The sequence below is a fragment of the Tachypleus tridentatus genome, chromosome 11 (assembly GCF_004210375.1).
Source record: "Tachypleus tridentatus isolate NWPU-2018 chromosome 11, ASM421037v1, whole genome shotgun sequence".
NCBI lineage: Eukaryota > Metazoa > Arthropoda > Merostomata > Xiphosura > Limulidae > Tachypleus > Tachypleus tridentatus.
The window spans coordinates 69,373,340-69,396,141 of record NC_134835.1 but is presented as its reverse complement, the minus strand read 5'-3'; the positions used below and the strand labels follow the sequence as shown (position 1 = coordinate 69,396,141).

Genomic DNA, 22,802 nt, shown 5'->3' with positions numbered 1-22,802 from the left:
CCTGACTCATAAAAGAAGTGAACAGAGACTCCAAAGAAAAAAAACACCACAATGATAGAGCTAAAAGATGTCAAGTACCTAAAACCACCAGATGGATTGCTTGACATTTCATCTTACAGACGATGCATATTTTCATCAAGAAAAACAATTATAGCAGATCATGTTTTTTCTGCTTTGGGGTTTAAATAAGCAGAAACAGCCACATCCAGCATTCATACAATAAGGATGGCATAAAAGCAGTATTATATCCAACAAAAGAGAATAACTTTAATTCAACTGTGCATTGTTTTGGATTAATTTACACTGTTGAGGTCCTGGTACAACAGAAGTATGCAACACCTCAGAATAACACTGTGATACAGTGCACATCACAACTTTTCTAGGTTCTCATTCCTCAAACAGAAATTAAAATATCCATAACTCACAGTGAGATCTTTGGAGAATGTGAAATTTGAGCTGTTGTGGCTAGTGAATTTTATTTGACCCAGATGACAGAATTATAGGCAAACACATGATGTGAAGAGTGAATTGGCACCATCACTGTATGTGTTCCACTGTGGTTAGTTTTCATCAACTGTAATGAGTACAATGCCAAAAATTATAGATTTTCATGACTGTGCACTTTTAATTCTTGATCATGTTTGATAGTGTATGGATTATGAATCACAGTAAACTAGCCTGATGAGCCATGCCCAGGTACTGTTTGATCCATGAATGATTCCTGTGGTAAGGATTTCAGTGAGATACAGCACCTTTGCAATATTTTACACTGATGTTTGTAGATCACCTAACCTTAAACAATTAAGTGCACTTCCTGCCTGTTAAAACTTTCTAATAAGCTGTGCATGTGTTAATTCTTCAGCAGTATAACAAAGTGCTGCCTCAGTATTATAAACATTTTGCTGTTTCTACTATTTATGACAGAATAACCAATGTGCATTTCCATTTTGTGCTAAGACCACTTACATATCAGCCCAATCTGTAAAAAAGCATGTATGGTAAGTTGCAGTAGCATGTTCAAAAATCAGTGTAATTTGCACATAAGATTTTGTCCATACATTACATGATTCAACTTAAACTGTTTTAGTGCTCAAAACTATCTTGTGTTTTGAGCTTCGTTGGACAATTCTAATATCAAAGTGCATTTTTTTTGTGTATCTTGAGCCAGATTTAATTGCTGTTCTTCCAGAAGTATATATTAATAATGCATGTGTACTATGTACCAGAGAAAGATAATAAGGAATGTGTTTTTTACATACCTTGAGCTTCAGGTGGTTGAATCCCAGCAACAGGAGTGTACTTTATCTCTGTCTCTGGGAATGTGTCAGGTGGACATGGTTGCCAACAAACTTCCCAAAGTTCCTGATCACTGCCCCATTTCTTTTCAAATAATAGACTACTTGTGTAGTGCCACACTCGGTAACTGAAATAGAAGATATTTTTTTTTTATAGTATTAATGAAGGATATACCTCTTTAAGTCTTTCTTGAAATGTATAGTTGTATATGAAGGTTTTTACATTTATTATGTTTATGTATGTATAAATATTCTATGCTACTTTGTTCAGACATGCTTGCAAAAATTAAACAGCATTAGAATCATTTTGTATCTGATACATTTCTTTAACTAAGCATGCTCAAAACTTCTAAAACTTATGAGAGGAACTACAAATGTAACAATATTTCATACTTGATTTTCTGAAGTAGATAAATAAAAACCATGCTAAACTTCTTTTTTTCCAATTTTGATATTTTTTTATGTCAGCTTCACGAGGGTTGTCTGTGTTAAGGAGTTTCCATTTTTTGTTGTGCATCGCAGCTCCAAGAATGTATCCAAGTTTCATTTTATTTCTCTTTCAGGTACAAATGTTTAGTCCATAACTCCAGCTCTTGACTAATGTGAGATCTAATTTCAGTTTTGGGATCAGGAGATCAAACCTTTTCAATTGATGTATTTGACCACACCTTAAGTCTGATACATTAAATTACTCTAATCCTGCCTAAATATCTATTTGAGGATGGACTGGTAGGGAACCTGATGAGTAATGAAAATGAGTCAGGTATACACATGCCTCACACTTGATGCTGTTGAAACACAAAAATAAATCTAATAAAAATTGAGAGAGGTCTTACAGATTAGTTTACTCTAATTCTGTCTATAAAAAATTGGCTACTGAGTATCTCCTCTTGTTTAATATGGAACTGACTAAGGTTTTCTTATGAAACTTATTTAAAGCACACATAATTTCATTTTCATACAAATATTGATATACATGTAAATTAATGTTGATGGTTTTTATCACAAAGCTATACAATGGAGTTTCTGTATTCTGTCCACTACACTGAACAAAATCTGAGATGTTAGCATTGTTAGTCTGGATATTTACCATTAATTCACCAAGAGATCTACATATAAAACATCCACAACCAGTGATTTCTAACTGATAATTAAGATATCACCATGTAAAAACTCTTGAGAGTTTGATGTTTCCACTTCCTTGAGAATATATATAATCATGTTTTCATTAATAAAATAATTTGGTCTTTATACTTTCATAACAACAGTAGATTACAGTACTACAGTGTTATATTGAATAGGATGGGAGTAATTAAGGTATTCAAAATAAAATACTTTGTTTATGTGATATTGCATTCTGTTTTAAGTTTTTAAGATATTAAAACATTTTTATTTGACTTTAAATGATACTAACTGTTATAAAACATAAGATGTTTCAATACATTTGTGGACAGCAAGAATTATAACTTAAAACTTTGTACAATGTACTTTTAACTGAACTTTCAAAAGATTCCAAAATATTTTCCTAACTGCACAAGAATTATGGTAATTTATATACTGATTTCACTATTTGGTGGTGATATTGAAAAAATTCAAAGCCCTTTTGATATGTTGTTATTCTTTAAAATTATGTAAAATCATTAAAGGCATCCCAAAGATGTGTCTAAGTGCAATGAATAAACTTGAACATCAACACTCATGTTAGGGTATCTTGCAGCCAAAAACACCCTGCAGGATACACACTATGTCATTAAGAGGAGTGATAGTTTAATAATTTTCCACCTTCTGTAGCTCAGAATGTTGTAATCCAAACTGTCAATTATCTTTAGTGGATGTTCTGTACTGGACTTTAACTTCACATTCTAAAAACATCAAGATAATACATTAATAAATACCTGAGATATCTCCAACTTTGAATGAGTTTGACTTCCTAATTTTTTCTTTGTAACAAAAATATGGAAACTTTATGTGATAGAAAAATATACTTAACTTTTATGGATTTTTTTTCAAATTTGATGCACTAATAGATTTACAGTCTACAATTAGGAGTCTCACTTGGTGTCAACTTTCACCACATATGCCTATGTAAAAAGTCAAATCTATCAGTCTTACACTTTTACTACAAATTCAACTAAGAATAAAAGTGGACCATTTTTAGTTTTGTCATTCAGATTAAAATGGCTGATTTAGAACAGCAAAATTTTAAGGTGAAAGGACACAAGTATTGATTAGGTCAAGCAAACTAAATTAACAATTTCTAGCTCAACTTTTCAAAAGAATCATATTAGAACTATTTCACAAACTAGTAGCTATACTTATAGCTTTGATAAGGATTTTATATCATTGCCATAAAATTCTTATCATTGCTATAAGTGTAGCTACTAGTTTGGATACCAATTTTGATTTCATTCCTATATATTGCTCACTGAATTGTTTTTTGGCTACACCTTTTTTGACACATCAGATGTTTTTGATTAGATCAAAATAGAATGAACAGACTGATTATTTTAGACATAAAAAAAGGAAGAAGACAAAAGTGAAAACATGGTAATAAACACACACACACACATATATATATATATACATACATACGAATGATAGCTATAAAAAAGAAGAAACTACAGGGTGTTCGGAAAGTCACTGTGCAGTTTTGTAATCATATACATACATAAGTGCACAGTGACTTTCCGAACACCCTGTATAAGCACAGGTAAGGTAGTAAAATAACGCAGTGATTATGAAAAGCACCAGCAAGAAACAACCTACTATTGATAATGCATAGTTCTTTATAAAAAAACTGATGGCAAAAATAAAATAAAAAAAGTATGGAAAATAAAAGAAATTTGGAAAAATAGGAAAACAATTCAAGACTCAAAAATCAATAGAGTTCCGTTTAGAAACATACATACATAAAAGTGCTCCATGAAGTATTAAATATGAGCTTATCTCTATTAACTGTGATTAACAAAAGAAAGTAATCAGAAAGATGTGTTTAAGTGTGATGGTAAAGTCGGATTGATGTATTAGAAGTTAAGAAAGCCTACGGTCATGTCCTGAAAACAAGAATACATTTACTTTCATTTTATATTAATTATTTTAAAAAATGTTAACTACATGATGTTCTGATATTTTAGAGAATATGGTATTACTGTAAAGTAAAATATATGGAAACAAAGATACGTACATGTATTATACAATGTCCATTCACATCCTTCCATTATGGTGTGAAAAACACTTTGATATAGTTTAGAGGGTGTAAATGTGGATATAACAAACACATTTGCAAAATACTTTAAATACAAGTATCTTATTCCCTTTTCAACTAGTATAATTTCCATTTAATTTTTCTAGGTATAACCATTTGTCTGATAATATTTTGCTTATATTTTACTACTAAGGGACTCTTTTTCAAGAAAATTAAAAAAAAGGCCAAGTTAGTACTCAACTTTTATAAACAATGTCAAAATTTGGGTAGTGACTAAAGATTTAACATATTTCTAATCTGAAAATATATTTGTCACCCAACACAGAAATTTTATCTTCATCATTTGTCTGTCTATGAGATTTGTATGGCACTAGCATTGAGGTAACCCCCCCCCCTTAGATCATGTTTAACTGATCTAGTGCATGATGATATCATCGTACAGCAAAGCCCTCCTCCAGTAGGAGGACACACAACTTCCATGTACAGTAACTCCCCTATAAACTTGCATTAATGGTAACTTCATTCTTTGATGAAGCAAGACAAAAAAAACTTCCACCAGAAGTGGAGAGAAAATGTTTGTTTTTGAATTTTGCATAAAGCTACACAAGGGCTATCTGCACTAGCCATCCCTAATTTAACAGTGTAAGACTAGAGGGAACGTAGCTAGTCATTGCCACCCACTGCCAACTATTGGGCTACTCTTTTACCAAGAAAGAGTTGGACTGACTATTACATTATAATGCCCCTATGGCTGAAAAGGCAGCCATGTCTGATAGGATAGGAATTTGAACCCGCAACCCTCCTATTACAAGTCGAGTACCTTAACCACCTGGCCATGTTGGGCCAAGTGGAGAGGACTGGCAGAAATATATGAAATGGTGAATATATATCAGAAATAGAATTTCAGATTACGAAAATGTTGAGTTTCAAGATGATGACTCACCTCTCTACACAGAAATTCTAGAATCCCATGTTGAAATAGCCATTGCAAAACATTTAAAACCCAAATGAACTTCTTTTAAAATGTCTGAAAACAAGAAGGAAGAAATGAAAAGTGAGAGAAAAGTGACAAAAAGAACAAGAAACCCACAGTTCTAACAGGGCACACAGTATTGCATGCAAAACCACATTAATGACCCAGACAGGTATAGGAGTCAGCCACAAAGGAAGTAATAGTGGAAGAGGATGGAGAGGATAAGGAAAGAAAACACACTGTGGTATCAGACAAAACAAAATGCAATGAATACTGACATCTGATAACCAGCAATGGCAAAGACTGACATATCAAATGTCAAACAGCAAATCAAAATAGACAGACAGGCGAAATACAGTAGGACAGATGGGAGAAATGAATGGCAAATAGATTAATAATAAAAAGACCACCACTTTCACTAGTAGACAGACAAGGTAGAACCACTGATAGGAATGTGACAAGAAGGTTGCACAATAGGAGAATCCAGTCCAATGGGCAATGAACTGGACAAATCCCACATATGAAAATACAGTAATGACATTCCTCAACAGAGACATGTAAGATTGAGGCAAGAGTAAGGGGGTATTGGGTGTACAAACAGGGGTCTGGATGCCAAGCAAAGAAGCAGAGGAAACCATGGCTGTGGCTGCTAAAAAGCACCACAATAGGTTTTGAGAAACAGTGTCACTTATAAAAGTCAAGGACCCAAGGGAGGAGTAGAAGAAGAGAACAGGCATATAAAAAGGGTGAAATCAGCCTTGGATGAGAGATTAACAACCAGAGCCAGAGAATTAGGAACAGAAGACCAAAAAAAGAGTTCAGAGGGATGGAAAAGGCATTTAAGCAGGATGTGACCAATGAAGAGCAAACTCAGTGAAAGACTTGAGGGTGGAGAGATCACTCTGTAGCTTAAAGGTGGTCTGCAACAAGATACATAGCTCTAGGCATATAACAAGCAACAAGACAAACCAAATATAAATGAGCTGAGAAGAAAATGTCCAATGCACAAAAGTTAAGGTTCATAAATTGGTGCCCCTCTTGATGGTAGATGTAAGAAACAGCTTTGTACATGTTGGAGTGGATCATGAACTACTGACTGACCAGAAAGAACAGGAATTGGGAACATGCCTGATATGAAACAAGGAGTGTGAGTATGTTAAGGTGCAATGAGTGCCCATTTTGCATCCAAATCCCAAAAATCACTTCATCAGTCAAAGATGTGTTTTAATTTGAGAGGGAAGCATTGGTAAAAGAAAGATCCATTTTGATGGTTGTTAAAAGTATTTTGAAAGTAGTATGGACATAATTCAGTCACCAAAACAATTATTCAAGGAAAGGACAAAAGAAATTCACAAACAAGGACAATGAAACTTGAGAAAAAATTCCTTGGATCTGCAAGGACAACTGGAAGAGGTTCATTTGTGCATGCCCTAAAGGAAGGAGAGGTTTCTAGGAAGCCAGAGTCCCCAAAAGTAAAATGAATCTTAATACAGGATGAAAATGAGGAGTGCAAACCCTTGCAATCAGATATTCCAGAGCATACAGAAGAAGAGGTAAAGGATGTGCTCAGTTGGAAAAAGTGATGAAGAAAATGCCCAGAGGTACAAAATATTTAGCAGGTACAAGAAAGAACTTGGATATATTGACAAGCTTCCCCAACTGCTAACTTTCTGCAAAAAGAAGGATTGTGTGAAAAAGGATAACATGCAAGAATCAGAAATCAATCATTCAAAAAAAAAGAAAAAAGAAGAATGATAGTCCCAGACCATGAAGATGGTGAATGAAGGCCATCATGATACAAAAGGGGTGGACATTATGTTGAAAGTAAAAGCATGGAATTGGAATAATAATTTGATAGACAAAACACAGAAACATTTATAGAACAAATTAATACAGATGTGTAGGAAGGTGTCAGACACATCAACCATGGTCAACCATAGACTGGATGAAAAAAAGGAGACAGGGTCAAAGGGAATGGGAACAGGAGTAAAAAGAAAAGAAGCAGGAAGAGAGACCAAGGGAGAGAAAATGAAAAATGATTTTTGGCAGAAAATGAGATCAACTGCAAGTCAAAAGGAAAAGACAGGTACCCAAAGAATCAGACATAACAGAATAGTCATTGACAAGAAGAGTGATAGGTCAGATGTAAGGTACTGAAAGTAAAAGTAAAAGGCCTTGAGCCTGGAATGGAAAGAAAAAATTTAGGAAATTGAAAAAGATTGAGATCCTACAACTTTAGTCCAGGTCTTTGTTGAGAAGTGAACATCATGAAGAAGTCTAGACAAAGAATGGAAGCTCAATGAACAGCATGTACACAAGAAAGATGTACAGTTAAGAGGAATAAAATTCAACACAATGGCAGAGAACAAAGTGATATTCTAGATACTCTATTGCCCAATGCTGCAGTTTACAATGTAATAATATTTTGCAAAACACACTGAATTAAACCTTAGACCATACATCATAACAAATTTTCCACAAACCCTCCAATACATCTGAGAACATGTTTAAATCAGAAAGTTTAATGGTCCTAAATACTGTAACAAAAATAACATTACACTTGTTTAAGGTACCATGAGATATGTTTAGCTTCACAACCATAATCTTCACTATGTGTATAAGGGTAATGCATGAAATTAGGTTGAAATATGGTTTCACTCTGAGACTTTTTCTGCTTCCATCAAGGACACTGAAAGCTCTTATCTTTGAAATCTTTCAATTGGCATTCTTGAATAATAGGAAAACCTTTTCTTTGTAAAGGTTTTTTACAGTATATCTTAACACAGGTCTAATCAAAGTTGGCACTGCACTGTTGAGTGGCTGAAAATATACTGAAAACTAAATATATAAATGGTGCAATAGTAAATGCAGCTAATAACTAAAGTTCAATTAAAGCACTGTAAAGATCTTTGTAAGCAACTCCAAAAACTTTGTGTACATTTATGGAAAAGTAGTTTGATACACACAGTACTGTTTGATAAAACAGGAGGTAAGACTACTGTGTCAAACAACATCAAAATCTTAAGTTATAAAAAATTAATTACTCATTGAAAAAATATAATTACCAGTCTCTAAAGTTCTCCAAGGTTAAAGACAATTATTTTGGTTTTAGTTGAAAAATATGGATGATTATTGTATCAGGGTTAAAGAGATGTCAACTTAAATCTATTAAAGTAAGCACAATACTAATGAAAGATATGATACATTAAGAGATTTAACTTGAAAGGCTAACTTAACAAAATTATGAAATACTTCATATAACATTTACTTACACATTGTGTGTGTTTTTATATGTTGTAAAAATATTTTTTAATTAATAAAGTTTGCTAATAAGTTTTATCTATATACTATGCTCATCTTTTCATGTTCAGTATCATAATAGCGTATAATTATATCTATTACAGAAATACCACTATGATTTCTAATGTACAAAAACTAAGATATGTGATATTACATATTCTTAACAGTAGAGCAAACTCTAAGTCTCTAATTGTAAGATGGTCAGCTGCTGTTTTTCTCTCTTTGTTCATACTGATATGTTCAATATTGTGAAGAGAAAATATCTACATATACATCCAACAGAACTGTAAAAATCTGTTTTAAACTGCAATGAAGCACAATAAAATTTACAAAAAGTGGCTCTCAAAAACTGGCAGAAATGCACTGATGAATAACATAAAACATGAACCACAGTAATGGCTTGTAACAGGCAACACCCATTTGTTCTTCTTTATTGTTATTTAATATTGTTCAGCCAGCCTAAAGCAAACATAGCTATGAATTTTGTGAAGCATTTGAGGCATTCTGTGAGAATTATGATTGTTTTAGTGAAAAAAAAAATAGAATTTTTTTTTTTATATTCCTGTAAGACACACATAAATGTGAAGAGAAAAAAAAGACATGGAAACTAGCAAATGTATAATGAAAGTCACAGAGAGACATTTTTCAAAATAAGGAAACAGAAATGCTTAAGTAATTGTTGAGATGCATTTCAAGCTATAATATGTGAAGGAGAAAAAGTAGAAACTAGATGTTTGTCTTTTCTACATTAAGTAGTCATGATCTTAGCAAAGAGAAAGGCTACAAAAAGTTCATATTATCAACACTAACTACAAGTCATATAAAAAATGACTGTCAGACCTTTGATCAGGAGGGAAAAGTAGAGACAAACATGTAAATAGGCTGCAAATTAACAGCTTTTGACCATAACCAATTATCAGTTACTTTTGGGTTTGGATTGATAAAACATGAGAATTAAACCAATTAGATGGAAGATCTACTTGCAAATTAAGAATGTGCACCAGTACAAATACATAAAAATTGGAATGAAAAGTCCTGTTCTTGAAGCAAAAGTCAGTTCTCAAATAACAATCCAGAGGCAAACAGACTTTGCACAAGTTATCACAATGAAAAACAGCAGTATTACAGTCAATTTGGAAACTCCAGCATACAACTCTTTGTAAATAATTATTGTCACATTCTCTAGTCTAACAATATAGTTCAGAAATATAGTATATGAATAAAAAGATGGTATTAAAAAAGAATTCCTTTATTGGGTTCATAAAATTTAATCAATTAACACTTGTTTACTCAGAATAAAGAATGTGATGTTTTAAATGCAGAAATTTTAAGACAGTTTTGGTACTTTAGATTTGAATGTGTCTGAATATTTTGAATTAAAGTGTTATAAATTATTTTGTATCTTAGTCTTGGAGTTAATTCTTTGATCTAACTGTAAACTTCCTGACTTGGCACCTTGTGTACTCTACTCACAACTGCATAAACTGGATTTATAAAAATCCATTTGTAACTGGTGTCAACCTTAAGTACCATGAAACATTCTTTAAATTTGTTTCTGTGCATGTTACGAAGTGTTACTGAGTTACATACAAAATTTAATTAAACCACTTTACTAGCTAATATGAATTAAATTATTATTATTCCTCTATTTCAAAAGAAACATTGAAAACAGTAATGAAAACTTCTCATTTTGTTGTCAGGTGAGGCATGAGCTGTAAACAATTTTGAGCTTCCAGCAAAGTCTAAGTAGTCACACAACTGTAGTCGTGTACACTTATATCAAGACAGTAATATATGTTCTACTCCTATTGTTGTGATATCCTTGTTTAACCACTAATACACTGAGAAAACTCCAATTTAAAATGAGTTAAAAGGAGTCAATCATCCATAGAGATGTGTAAACACACCCACCATTGAGCATGCTGAAGTTGGGCACAGGCCAAGACTACTCACTAAAATAAATGCAATTCTGAAAGATCATGTACAAAACTAATACACAACCCCATAATGGACAAACAGAAGATAGTACCTGTAATGATGAGAAATATGAATACTGAGAAAGACATTCAAGACCTCTACCCTGGTCATCCAAAGTCCTGAAAAAAACAAACTCTTGAGTGTGATAAAGTATTCCATGGAGAATTGGGGAAGAACAAGAAATTGGCTGAGGTAGAATAGATGGATTACAGGATGAAAAACCTGGAAAAGGTTGGTTGACATGCTAGTTCGCTCTCTGCGATAGAAAGGTCAGCATAACTTGGATAAACTTAGACAGGTAACTAGATCCTGAGTTAATGAGAAGGAAATTGGTACAGGAAATAAAGACGGAGTGGAAAGGAAAAAGATGTGAAACCCCTCTAAGTGGCCACCCCTCAGATTCAGTCACCCCATGAAAGCGGTCATTCAATCACAGTCCCTTTATTGTTCACATAATCCCTAATTATGTACAGTGGAACCCCTCTAATCAGGTCAGTTTGTCTCAGTCCCGAAGGTGGCTGCTTTAGAGGGGTTCCACTGTAGTAAAGAACAGAAGGTTGCAGGATAAGAATCAGTTATGGGAGAGGTCATGGTATCAGAAAGAGAAAAACAAGTAACCAGACTAAAGGGTAGAATAGACTGGTGGGTGAGCACAAAGCAACTAGGCTATCTTATGCCAGGGTAGAATATGGACTTGCAGAAACTGCAAATATTCTGGAAAATCTCTAAAAAATCTCTAAAGAAGCTATTTAAAAGTCACAAATATAAGTAGAAAGGAAGATGAATGTGCAAAAGTAAAGTATTATACCCAAAACAATACCAACAGCAACAAAATCATGTGTGAAAGGATAGAGCCAAATAGGACAACAGCATCAAGAACAAACCATCAAATAGAAAAACAGAGTACCTCAAAAAGGAGACAAGTGTTGGACAAGTACTGCAGGTGAGCTGTAAGGGTAAGAGGTGTAAGAAAATAGACAAGGAAAAATGAATAGTGTTACAAGAGACAGTCCCCACATTGGCAAAAGTGATTCCCACTGCTGCAAGTTGAGAAAGGGTTGATTAGCTTTCTGATAATCTAAAGCGTAAAGATAAGAAGTACATAGAAGACAAATTATGCTAACACTCATCCTCAACTGAGGTACAAAATGCTAAGGATGAATAATAACATCAGAGGAAGAAGGGGAAAACAAGGGACCTTAAATACTGGTGTAATAAAAAAACAAAACAAAGTGAGGAACAGTATCAAATAAAATTGTTGAAAATGAGAAAAAAAAACATCAGAAAAAGCATGATCATAAAGGCAGTTGGCCTAGCAGATCTCAGAGAAGATGTATGGGAAGCATTGACATAGTTTGGAGGAGGAAAAAACTGTCAAAATCCTCATCAATACAGGAAAAACCTGAATGTTGTAGGAAGGCAAAGGATACCTCATATAATGATCAATTTCCTGCTCCCTGACTCCATTTTTGACTTGCATTCAAAAGTTTATTGAGCTATTATTTTATGAATTTTTCTCCTTAAGTTCAGTATCAAACTGTAGATTATAATTCAAATTTTTATATTATACATTATTTAATTTCTTAACTTAACAGTAAATATTAAATAAACACACATAAACATCAATTTTTGTGTCGCATGGGATGTTGAATGTAGTACTGGTTCAAATTAGAAAACTGTGATGTCAAAATACAAAATCAATAGTATTGTATGACTTATAAACTCAAATTATGAATATTGACAAGATAGAATATCTTTTATATTTTCTATATGCTGAGCTTTCACTGTATTTAGTGACTCAAACAGTGTCCTCTTCTCACTTCTTTTTGAAAATGGTCCCTCATATTCACTTTCTTCTATACATGACATGTGAATAACCAATTAGAAGCTCAGAATGTTCCCTTAGTGATTTTCTCAGCCATTTTCAAGCATAATGCCATCCTCACTATCTTTGAAGACAAACCTTCACAATATTAAGTTGAGTTTTTAGCCTGTTTGAGATTACATATTTTTTTAAATACTAATACAGCTTAGTTATTAAACTTGATAAATTTTAATGGTATTTTATATTATTGATGAAGTATTTATGATTGTCTGGTTATTAAAATGTATATATAAAACCTAAAAAAAATTATTTAGTTACACACCTTACATGTGCAACATTTTTTAAGGCTTAGCAAGCTATGACAAGCAGCAATGAGCATAAAGGTCATAACAAGAAGAGTTAATTGTTTGCTTTATTTACTGTTCTATGTTTTAAGAAAAATTAGTTTACAAACTTATTTGTAAATAATCATAATCTATATACACACACAATTTATACTAATTGAAATGTGACAGTATTTTACAAAATACTAGTCCACTAAAACACAGCCATGACAGATCACTTTGTAAAAATTAGTTTTTTATTATTCAATAGGGTAACATGAGTGCACATGCACTGTATCATTGTAACTTCTGTATTGTTAGCCAGTCATAGCTAAAAGGTCAATATATTAAAAATATGATGTTATGAATTCAAGCTATTTAATCTAAACATTTAATATTTTTCTTTTATAATCTGTAATCATTCTGCAACAAAAACAAAGCAACAATTTATATTCATTTCTTAATTTTATATGGTGGTTACAAGATCAGTTACATCGACTGAACCCATATGAAGATTTGTTAATGAAAATAACATATAATACACAGTTTTTCTTACAAGACATTTCATAAAACTGTCTGGACATTACAAAGATTTCACATGTGAAATTTGAAAATTTTCTTATGCATAAAAGTATTTTTAATCTTCAAATGAAAATTAGATGTTGGATAGCCATTATGTGAAAAGAAAAAAAGCATGGAAACACATTGTTTAACAAACCTTAAAACTTAATAAAACAAAATCTGATATTTTGCACACGAAAGCCTTCTAATGTTCACTGATAATATGCCATATTTCATAGATATATGCTTACTAACTAATAGCATAAAGTAATAGCATAAAATGGTTACAAGGTTGAACTCTGGGACCAAGTCTGTGCTGAAAAAAAGATAAATAACTGCATAATTTATTCTGTTTATAATCTCACATGCATTGTGGATTTAAAAAAAGTTGAAAACTTCAACTGGTAAACTATAAGTAACACTTACCCATTAGCCACTCTAAGTCGTGGAGAAGTTGTAGCTGTTAATATGTGTTCTCCATCTGGACACCAGGACAGAAAAGTAGAGTCTGAGGCTTGGGTTCGAGTAATCAACTTTTTTATCGTCATGTCCCACACTTCAACATTACCCCTCAAGTTACCAAAACCAGCCAATATCAACAGTAATTTAGTCAAAGAAGCACAAGAATTTCAAAGAAAAAACAACATTACCACTCTTATTATCAAATCCAGTTAGTATCAATAATAGTTTAAGAAAGATAACACATGAACAGAAAACACCTCATCACTCAAGTTACCAACTCCAGCTAAAATCAACTATTGATTTATCAAATTGATGCAGAAGTTAGTTTAAAAAAAATAAAGTGTGTTAATGTTTAAGACACCAATATTTTGTATACATGTTATTCTTTTTTGTATTACATTTAACATTGTTATATTTTCATTGACAGTTCAGATATTATTTTATTTTATTATTTATTGTTTTATACCTACATAAACATTACACTTTCATTGCATATATGAAAATTACTATACTAACTTGACCCCCCCAAATGAGCCAAGCCCCCCTCAGCCCCCTCCCCAATATTGTTACCTACATATATTCATAAAATATGGAAAACACAATAGTCATTGTTGCTTAACAATTAACATCAAAGAGACATAGATCTGTAAACTCAACGTCTTCATTAAGGCGGAAGTATGTGTCATGCGTCCCACAGCAACGTACTGAATGCACTGAAACTCATGCGCTGTATTGCCGCTCCCTGTGTAATGCTATTCTATCTTGAGCTTTCACGAAGATTAGACAACCACGTTGATTTCAAGTTACAACAGATCACCAAAGGTTTCGCAGGATTTTACCAATTAATTTCATTCATTTTTTATTGAAAAGTAAAACATAGAATGCATGTATAAGTGTATTGTGTATAGGTCAAAACTATAAAGCATTTAGCCGGTGTTGTGTCCTCTGTGAGATCATTTTGCACTGTGTATCAGCCATCCAAAACTGTACTGATGATTGTGGCATACAGTTAAAATTGTGACTTACAATCCAATTAATGTTATACTTATGATTAGATAATAACTTTACATCTTAACTGACCAAATAATATTTCTAAACAATTCTAGAATGAATTTTGAAATTGTCATTGGGCTATTTAGAAGTGAGTAATTTAATGCAATGTAGTAGTTACATTATTGTAACAGGTGCTTGTCACACTTATAATAATAAGAACAATATCACAATCACAGTTTGGCCTGTATTAATAATGTGAACTGATGAAGAAACCAGCCTTTCTGTGAAGGTCAACTGCAATTTAGACATTTTGTTTTGGTGCTATTATGACCATTCAATATCCAGACCGCAGGTTTGCTTTGTTCGAGTGCACAATTCTCGCCTCGAACACCTTAAGCGTATGATCACCGAGCAGCTGACCATGATGTAAGTTCTGCATATGGCTAACGACCGGCTCAGCGCAGTCAAGATCCACATGCCAGCTGCACCCCACCTCCACCCCGCTCACTCCCATTAGCTGCCCACAGTTTTACAACATGCCCTATCAAAGCTGCATTTGTGTTCCCCAATTAGCACTGTAATTTACATTATCACTACCCTCTAATTAAGTACTTGTGCTATATGGTTAAAAATAAACACTTTCTCTAACAGTATTTCATGCATATGTTTTGGATTTTCATGTGCTATTAATATAATTTGGTGATTTCAATGCCAGAGAGCAGTTGTTCGTAATGTTGAACTATGTTTAGTTGTTATTTGTTCCTTATTCATGAAATGACCCAATAATATGCATGTTATATCTTTTTCCTTAGATTTTGATGTTTAAAATGAATATTCTTTGTAAGCCCTAATGCCAATATAAGGAGAGAAATTCCCATTCGTTTCATATAAACTAACACAACTTGGAAGTAAGAAGTGGTACTAGCAGTCAGCCGGCTCAGCGGTCACATTGACGTTTGCATGCTCCGTATAAAAGGAAGTTATGTTTGTTTACGCTCTCTCTGGTACTCGGCCTCACACTGAAACACACATTCAGTTTGGATTAATAAAAGGAAATCAAAATTAGCAGCTCATTTTCAAACAAGGACACCAACACACAAGACAAGAGTCAGACATCACCCACCAAAACATAAAAGGGTCATACTACACATAGGGTTGATTATGCAACACTACCTGCTGCCCAAGAAGAGGCAGCAAGTAGATAGTCGTACAAACACATGTGGTGCAAGTGAGGAGGACAGTGGTGATTGTGATGGTGAGAATGCGGACACGACTAGTGCAGGACCCCAGCCGCAAAAGGGCACCACTCACACCCAGGGTGAAAAACTACCACCAGGACCCAAGCACCTATGCCAGCTTACAGATACTGGTCCTACCTGTCCAGACTGAAAGAGATACCCAGCCACAGAATACAGCAGCCAGTCAAGGTCATTCAACAAGAATTGGCGTGATCAGCACTAGTGGTTGGAGTACTCTGTCACCCAAGATGCTACATTCTGCTTCCCATGTCGTCTTTTCAGTCACACACACTTCATTATTATAATTTACCATCTATACTTCATATTGATGTCATTTTGAGAAGCCCCTCCACAGTTTACCTCAGCCCCCCTCAGCTCCCCCAATGAAAACATCCTGGCGCCACCACTGTTTTTTTTCATTATACTTTTATCACAAAGATTGTTTTGTATTATTAGATTAATATATGTATTTAGGACCAACCTAAATCTCCTAAATCAGCCCAACCACCTATTACTGGGTACATCTGAACTAAATATTGAGAATTCCAAACAGATGAAAGAATATATTCTTGTGTTCACAAGAAGAAATGTTTAATTATTATATTAATTCATTGGTTAATTTTTACTCTTCCCTTAAATATATAGCTTACTCTGATCAGTGATTAATACTAAGGTACCAAAAGAATAACAGAAATTTATCATTCAAGCCACTAACTTCAGCTAATACCAATAATAGATTTATCAAAGTTACACAAGAACCACAAAAACCTAATCATTCAAGCAACCCAATCCATCCAAAATTAACAATATATTTATCAAGATAACACAAGACCCACCAAACATCCCATTACTCAAAACACCACATCAAGTCAATATCAATAGTACAAATACCAGTTACCAGTTAAAACAAAGTTACTAAAACTATATTATAATGCAGCTTATCCAAAGCAAGTTATCATTAACTTTTATATTTTGTACTCAAATCAAAGTTTTACGTTTAATATTAGCAATAAAGAAAGGTCAGAAAAGGATATTATTTCCATGGGTATTGTAGTAAACAGCATTTCGTGGTCCAGTACCAAAATCAAAAACTGGTTCGCACTTCAAGTTGAATATGGTGGCTTTGGCAGGCATAACTATATAAATTATAGATTAAGGAAACAAAAGTAATTATACTGATCTGAATTTTGCTTTAACACAAAAGAATTTTATTCTCTTTGAACAAAATCCTTTTTAATTTATATAATCCAAAATAATAGAAAGAAAAATGATGTTATAGAACCAAGAGTAACTTTCATATTGAGCCTTCTTGATTAATTTCAGGTCTGAGTTTGAGTATTAGCAAGATCTCTTTTTATATGGAGGCTCTATTCATTATTTGCCATAATTAGGAACACTTCCAGACTGTAACTCAGTCTTTCTTCGGATGATTTGTTTGTTTTGAATTTCGCACAAAGCTACTCGAGGGCTATCTGCGCTAGCCGTCCCTAATTTTGCAGTGTAAGACTAGAGGGAAGGCAGCTAGTCATCACCACCCACCGCCAACTCTTGGGCTACCAATGAATAGTGGGATTGACCGTCACATTATACACTCCATGGCTAAAATGGCGAGCCTGTTTAGTGCAATGGGGATTCGAACCCACAACCCTCAGATTACGAGTCGAACGCCTGAACCCACCTGGCCATGCCGGGTCTTCTTCAGATGAAGTAAAGTAATGGTCAAATAAAGTGTACTGCATAAAAAAAAACAACTGATGATAAAATATTATAAAACCCAAAAACCCAAGAGTGCATACACAAACTGAGGCCTGAAATTAACCAGGTGAACTCTGCATATAAATTACTCTTAATTCTATAAAAGGAAATTTAAAAGTGTTCAAATTTTTCGGCATTTCTGTTGCTAAACTTATAATTTTATTGTATTTTCTGTGTATCTGCTATGCAGTTTTTAGTTTGGGGGTGAAATCTATATTTAAATTAAACAAATTCTTTCTCATTGGTTTACAAGTTATTTCTGTACACTGGGTGTTTTAGTAGTTTCAAACTTTCTCATCACTCAGTGTCTTACAAACACAAAATTACAACTTCACTAATTGTTAAAAGAAAGAACATTCATACTAACTAAATGTATTTTTTAAAATTCAAGACATATTTAACAATCACCACAGAGATGACTAACCACAGAAAGGATACACCCATATACAACACAAAATTCATTACACCTTGGACTCCAGCTCATGCTATAGATTGGACCATCTTTTGCTAAATAAAAAATGCAAAGGAAAATTAGTTTGATAGTGTATGAATTCAGGATATTTAGTATAGTCATGGATTTATATTTAGTTAAACTAACAAAGCTTACAATCAAACACTTTTTACATTACAATGTGATTAATAAAATGAAAAAAAGTTTTAAGTTTCAAAATCATAAAGTATATTTTCTTAATAAATGATATATAAAAAGTAGTAAATGTTGAAATAGTCTTTTTAATACAGAAAAAAAAGAAAGGTGGAGAGACTCAAACTTACCAAGCTTAACTATGGAAGTGTCTCCAGATGTTCCCAAATAATGTAACAACTGCTCTCCATAATATGAAGCTCCTGTTTTATCTACATCTGTGCTAGTTAACAATAACAAACCTGTTCCTGTAAATACAACAGTTACATGGTTTAGTCTCCAAATTGTATCAGACACGAACTGTAATTTTATATATATTTTTTTTTTCATTATTATTAAACAAGTTCTTTTTATATTAGAAATTATACTATTATTAAAACCACAGTAATGGGATTGTGCTAAAATTGTATTAGCCTGAAAACTGTCTGTATTTTGTATTTATAGCACAACTACTAAGGCTATCTGCCACTGTCCCTAACTTTGAACTACTGACCATTCATTCAACAGTACCTTACCACCTACCACTCATGTTAAATGATTGTCTATCACACTTTTTTGTGGTAGTTGCATGGATAATTCAACCTTTATCCCCAGTTATGATATTGAGACCTACACAACTGGGCCAAACTTAAGACTTAAGAATAACAAATAAAAATACACCAAACTAATCCAAACCAGAAGCATAAAAGACAAGCACCACATAATAATAGGTAAACAACAAAGGAGGAATATTCTCCACAGCTTAAAGACTACATTACACAAACAAATTAAGGTTAACAGTTAAGACACTGTTTTTTAGTGCTCTCCTTTTTGATACTTTGTCTGCTTAGTTCCATATTGTGTTTAATTTGTTGATAAGCCTTTTCCAAGTAACTGAAATTGTGAAAACTTTTCTTCCATTGTATACTTTTTCCTAAGTATAAAACTTCTTTTTTTTTATTCTATGTTGAAAAATTGTTGTTAAAATGAAATAATATCCCTTTCTACAATAAGCAAAGTAATAAAGCATACTGTTTTTATAGCAAAATAATAAAAGTCAGAACCTGTTGTTGAAAATAAGTTTCGGGAGGAAAACTATTTGTAAAAACCAGAAAGGAAGTTTCATTTCATTTCCATTGCAAATCATCATAGAATTTGTTAAAAACATATTATCAGAAATATAAAACACTCAATATATAATTATTTTTTCTTACAGCATTAGCAGCAAATTAGTGTACAAATATAAATCACTGAATAAAATTCCTCAATATATATATATATAGGTAGATAGATAAACAGATAGATTTGAGACATACAAGTTTAACTACTTAAACAAGAATACAAAATACACTTCTGTATACCTTACAATTTTAACATTGAATGCACTTGAATTCAACATTCATGATACTCTGTAAACATAAAACATTGATAGAATCCAAGTGCTTTCAGAATAAAGATAACTTTCCTTTTCAGGAATGAAATAGATATTAAGATTAGGATATTATGTTTAGATTTTCTAGTATCATAAATCCAAAGAAGAAAAAGTTGTTCTACCTTTCTTGTTCCAACTGAATTCAACCTTATCAGCCTTGAAAAAACTCTTGTTTGCAATGACAGAACTATTCCCTTCACATGGAGGGTATCTGTACAGCCTAACAAATGATGGCTGACCCTGAAAAATATTACAAAAGAAATACATGTTAATTGAAAAGTAAATTTTATGACTTCTTTTCATGGTTAAACTAGTTATTTAGAAAATGTGAATAAATAGTAGAAAATAAACTTATTGAAATTAATTTCCCAAAGGTTAACTTCTAATTCTAAAAAGTTGTACATTTTCAAATTAGTGAACAATTTTATACTAGTTCAGTATTTTATAGCACCTTCTAGTTATAACTAGTTATATTTTAATAGTTACAGAGATATTCTCAACATAATAATAAACTATATTTTCAAGTTCAAGCATTGTGTAAACTGGGACATTATTGCATAGTTCATTTTTAATTTCTGCTTGCTGAATTAATGAAAATAATGAACTAAAGATGCTTATTTACTGGACTCTAGTCAAACTATGTAGCACAAAAAGACAATTAAGATATTAAGTTTATTAATAGTAAGGGATAAATTATTTAGACACGGATTTGTAAAACCAAATATCAAAATAAACTTGATAAATAATTGTTAATTATTAACTGTTCTACTGCAGTTTTTGATTTGATGATTATGTTTATCAACAAATATTTTCATGCATTGGAAATGTACATACACATTTCAAATAAACAAACATAAACATAGTAGAGATAGTTAATCTTTGTTAAGTATTTGGCAAAAAGTAAAAACATTTAAAACTAGTGAATGTATAATATTTCCTTAAATCATAGAAAGTATGTTCAGTATGCATCAAGAAATTTCAGTATAATATGTACCTTCTGCTGGAAAATAAAACAATTCAAAATTTTATTTTTTTTGGCTCAAGATCTATGAAACATTTGATTGCTGTTATAGATTGTTAGATTCAATCTGTATCACTGAGATAAGCTGTCATGGAAAGTTATGTGTAAATGAACAAAATTCTGACTTTTAATAAAAGGAATATTACCTTGCTTCCAGGAACATAACAGGCTATATGATAGGGAGGTGGACCTGGTGCCAAAGAAAACTCTGATACTTTTTGTAGAAAAATTTTCTTTGTAATGGTGGCTAGAAAGTTAAATTATCCATTATCACTAACAGAATAAAAGTCTACCGACATCATCCAACAGCTCCAACACATCATTCACTACATTTAAATTAGGATATTTGTGGATGGACGTCCTATAAGATTTTCCTCACCTCGTTTACTATATTCCTCAGTAAATCATATGGTGTATGGTCTATATGGCTACTCTGATTATCCTTAAAATTTCAACATTTCATAATCACAAGGTTTCTTAAAACTCTTAACTCTGTGCGTTATTTTGAAAATTCTTTTCTAATAATAATCATCATTTTACATTAGCCAATTTAAAAAACAACAACAACTGAAATTTATAACTTAAGTGTTATTAAAGTGAGGAAAGCATATACCTATTCAAAATTTTAAGGCATCTACCTACTGCACTTCAGTTTCTGCTCTAAAACATAATAAAATGTTTTGTTTTCAATAGCATGTTTAAAAGTATCTGCAGAAAAATAAACTGAGATTTGGCTTTACCATTTAATGTTATGCTTTCGACAATTAAGACTATGCCAAAATTAGAAATGACTTTCATTCTTTCACTACAGGCTTGGTCCCAGGAAAAAAGACTTCATACCAATTTTGTGCTTGTTATAATTTTGATATTATAACTTTTAATAGAGTATGTGTAGCTTCATAAAATATTTCAAGTTATCAGCAAATATTACAAGGCTTTTAGTACATAAAATATCAAATTTTTAAAATAATGAGTTGGTAGTACATATTTTTTTCTTTTCAAAAGTTGACTATCCAACATGCAGAGTAATTTTGATTTTAAGATTAAAAATACTTTTATGTAACAGAAAATTATCAAATTTCCATAATCTCCTAATAACCACCAGGCAATTATCCAACTTTTTTTAAGAAAAAAAAAATTATCTGTTATTTTCACTATTGTATCTTTGTATGGGTTTAGTCAATTTAACTCACTTCATAACCATCCTAAAAAAATATGAAATAGATATAAATGTTTCTTTAACTTTTAGAATGACTACGAATTATAACACAAGACCACAAATGTTTAGTCTAATTAGTTTACACATCATAAAATGATAAAAGTTTTTTGTTATTTTTATTTGACTGACCTTTCAGTAATTTCTGACTATAATCACAAAATTTTCAAGACATGCTGTATGTGCACTCACGTTACTGTATCCAACAGCATAAAACCGGCCTTTATGAACTGATTTGTCTTGGCTTTGTTTTACTAAACCAGTATTTTGGAAAATACATCACAATTTAAAATAAATTCTTAAATTTCAGGTATTTTTCATAAAAGAACAGTAAATAAAGAAAACAATGATCTATACTACTTAAGATTGTAAGGAAGCTTATAGTTTTTTTGCCATAACTTGTTTGCTAAGCCTTGATGCATTTCATACACTGAGGATGCAAAACAAAATTAGCCTTTTTTTAGGTTTTATATATGCATTTTGAAATTTTAAAATTATAAATTACCCTATCAATATCACAGAATTCCACTGTAATTTAATCAGGTTTACTAACTGCATTTGGGTCTAAAAGAACATTGTATTTAGAACATTTTTACTTACCCCT

At 32.2% G+C, this 22,802-nt stretch overlaps 1 protein-coding gene across 1 annotated transcript in view; it reads right to left on the bottom strand.

Annotated features, from left to right (window-relative positions):
* eIF2A (eukaryotic translation initiation factor 2A) overlaps positions 1 to 22,802 on the bottom strand; it is a 56,903-nt gene that overhangs the window by 16,078 nt on the left and 18,023 nt on the right. The window contains exons 7-13 of the mRNA XM_076467791.1: positions 21,129 to 21,229; positions 20,084 to 20,201; positions 18,682 to 18,798; positions 18,346 to 18,414; positions 17,187 to 17,288; positions 13,886 to 14,060; positions 1,260 to 1,423 (exon numbers count right to left, since the gene is read on the bottom strand). Coding sequence (XP_076323906.1) covers positions 1,260 to 1,423; positions 13,886 to 14,060; positions 17,187 to 17,288; positions 18,346 to 18,414; positions 18,682 to 18,798; positions 20,084 to 20,201; positions 21,129 to 21,229 — 846 coding nt within the window. The remainder of the gene's footprint in view (positions 1 to 1,259; positions 1,424 to 13,885; positions 14,061 to 17,186; positions 17,289 to 18,345; positions 18,415 to 18,681; positions 18,799 to 20,083; positions 20,202 to 21,128; positions 21,230 to 22,802) is intronic.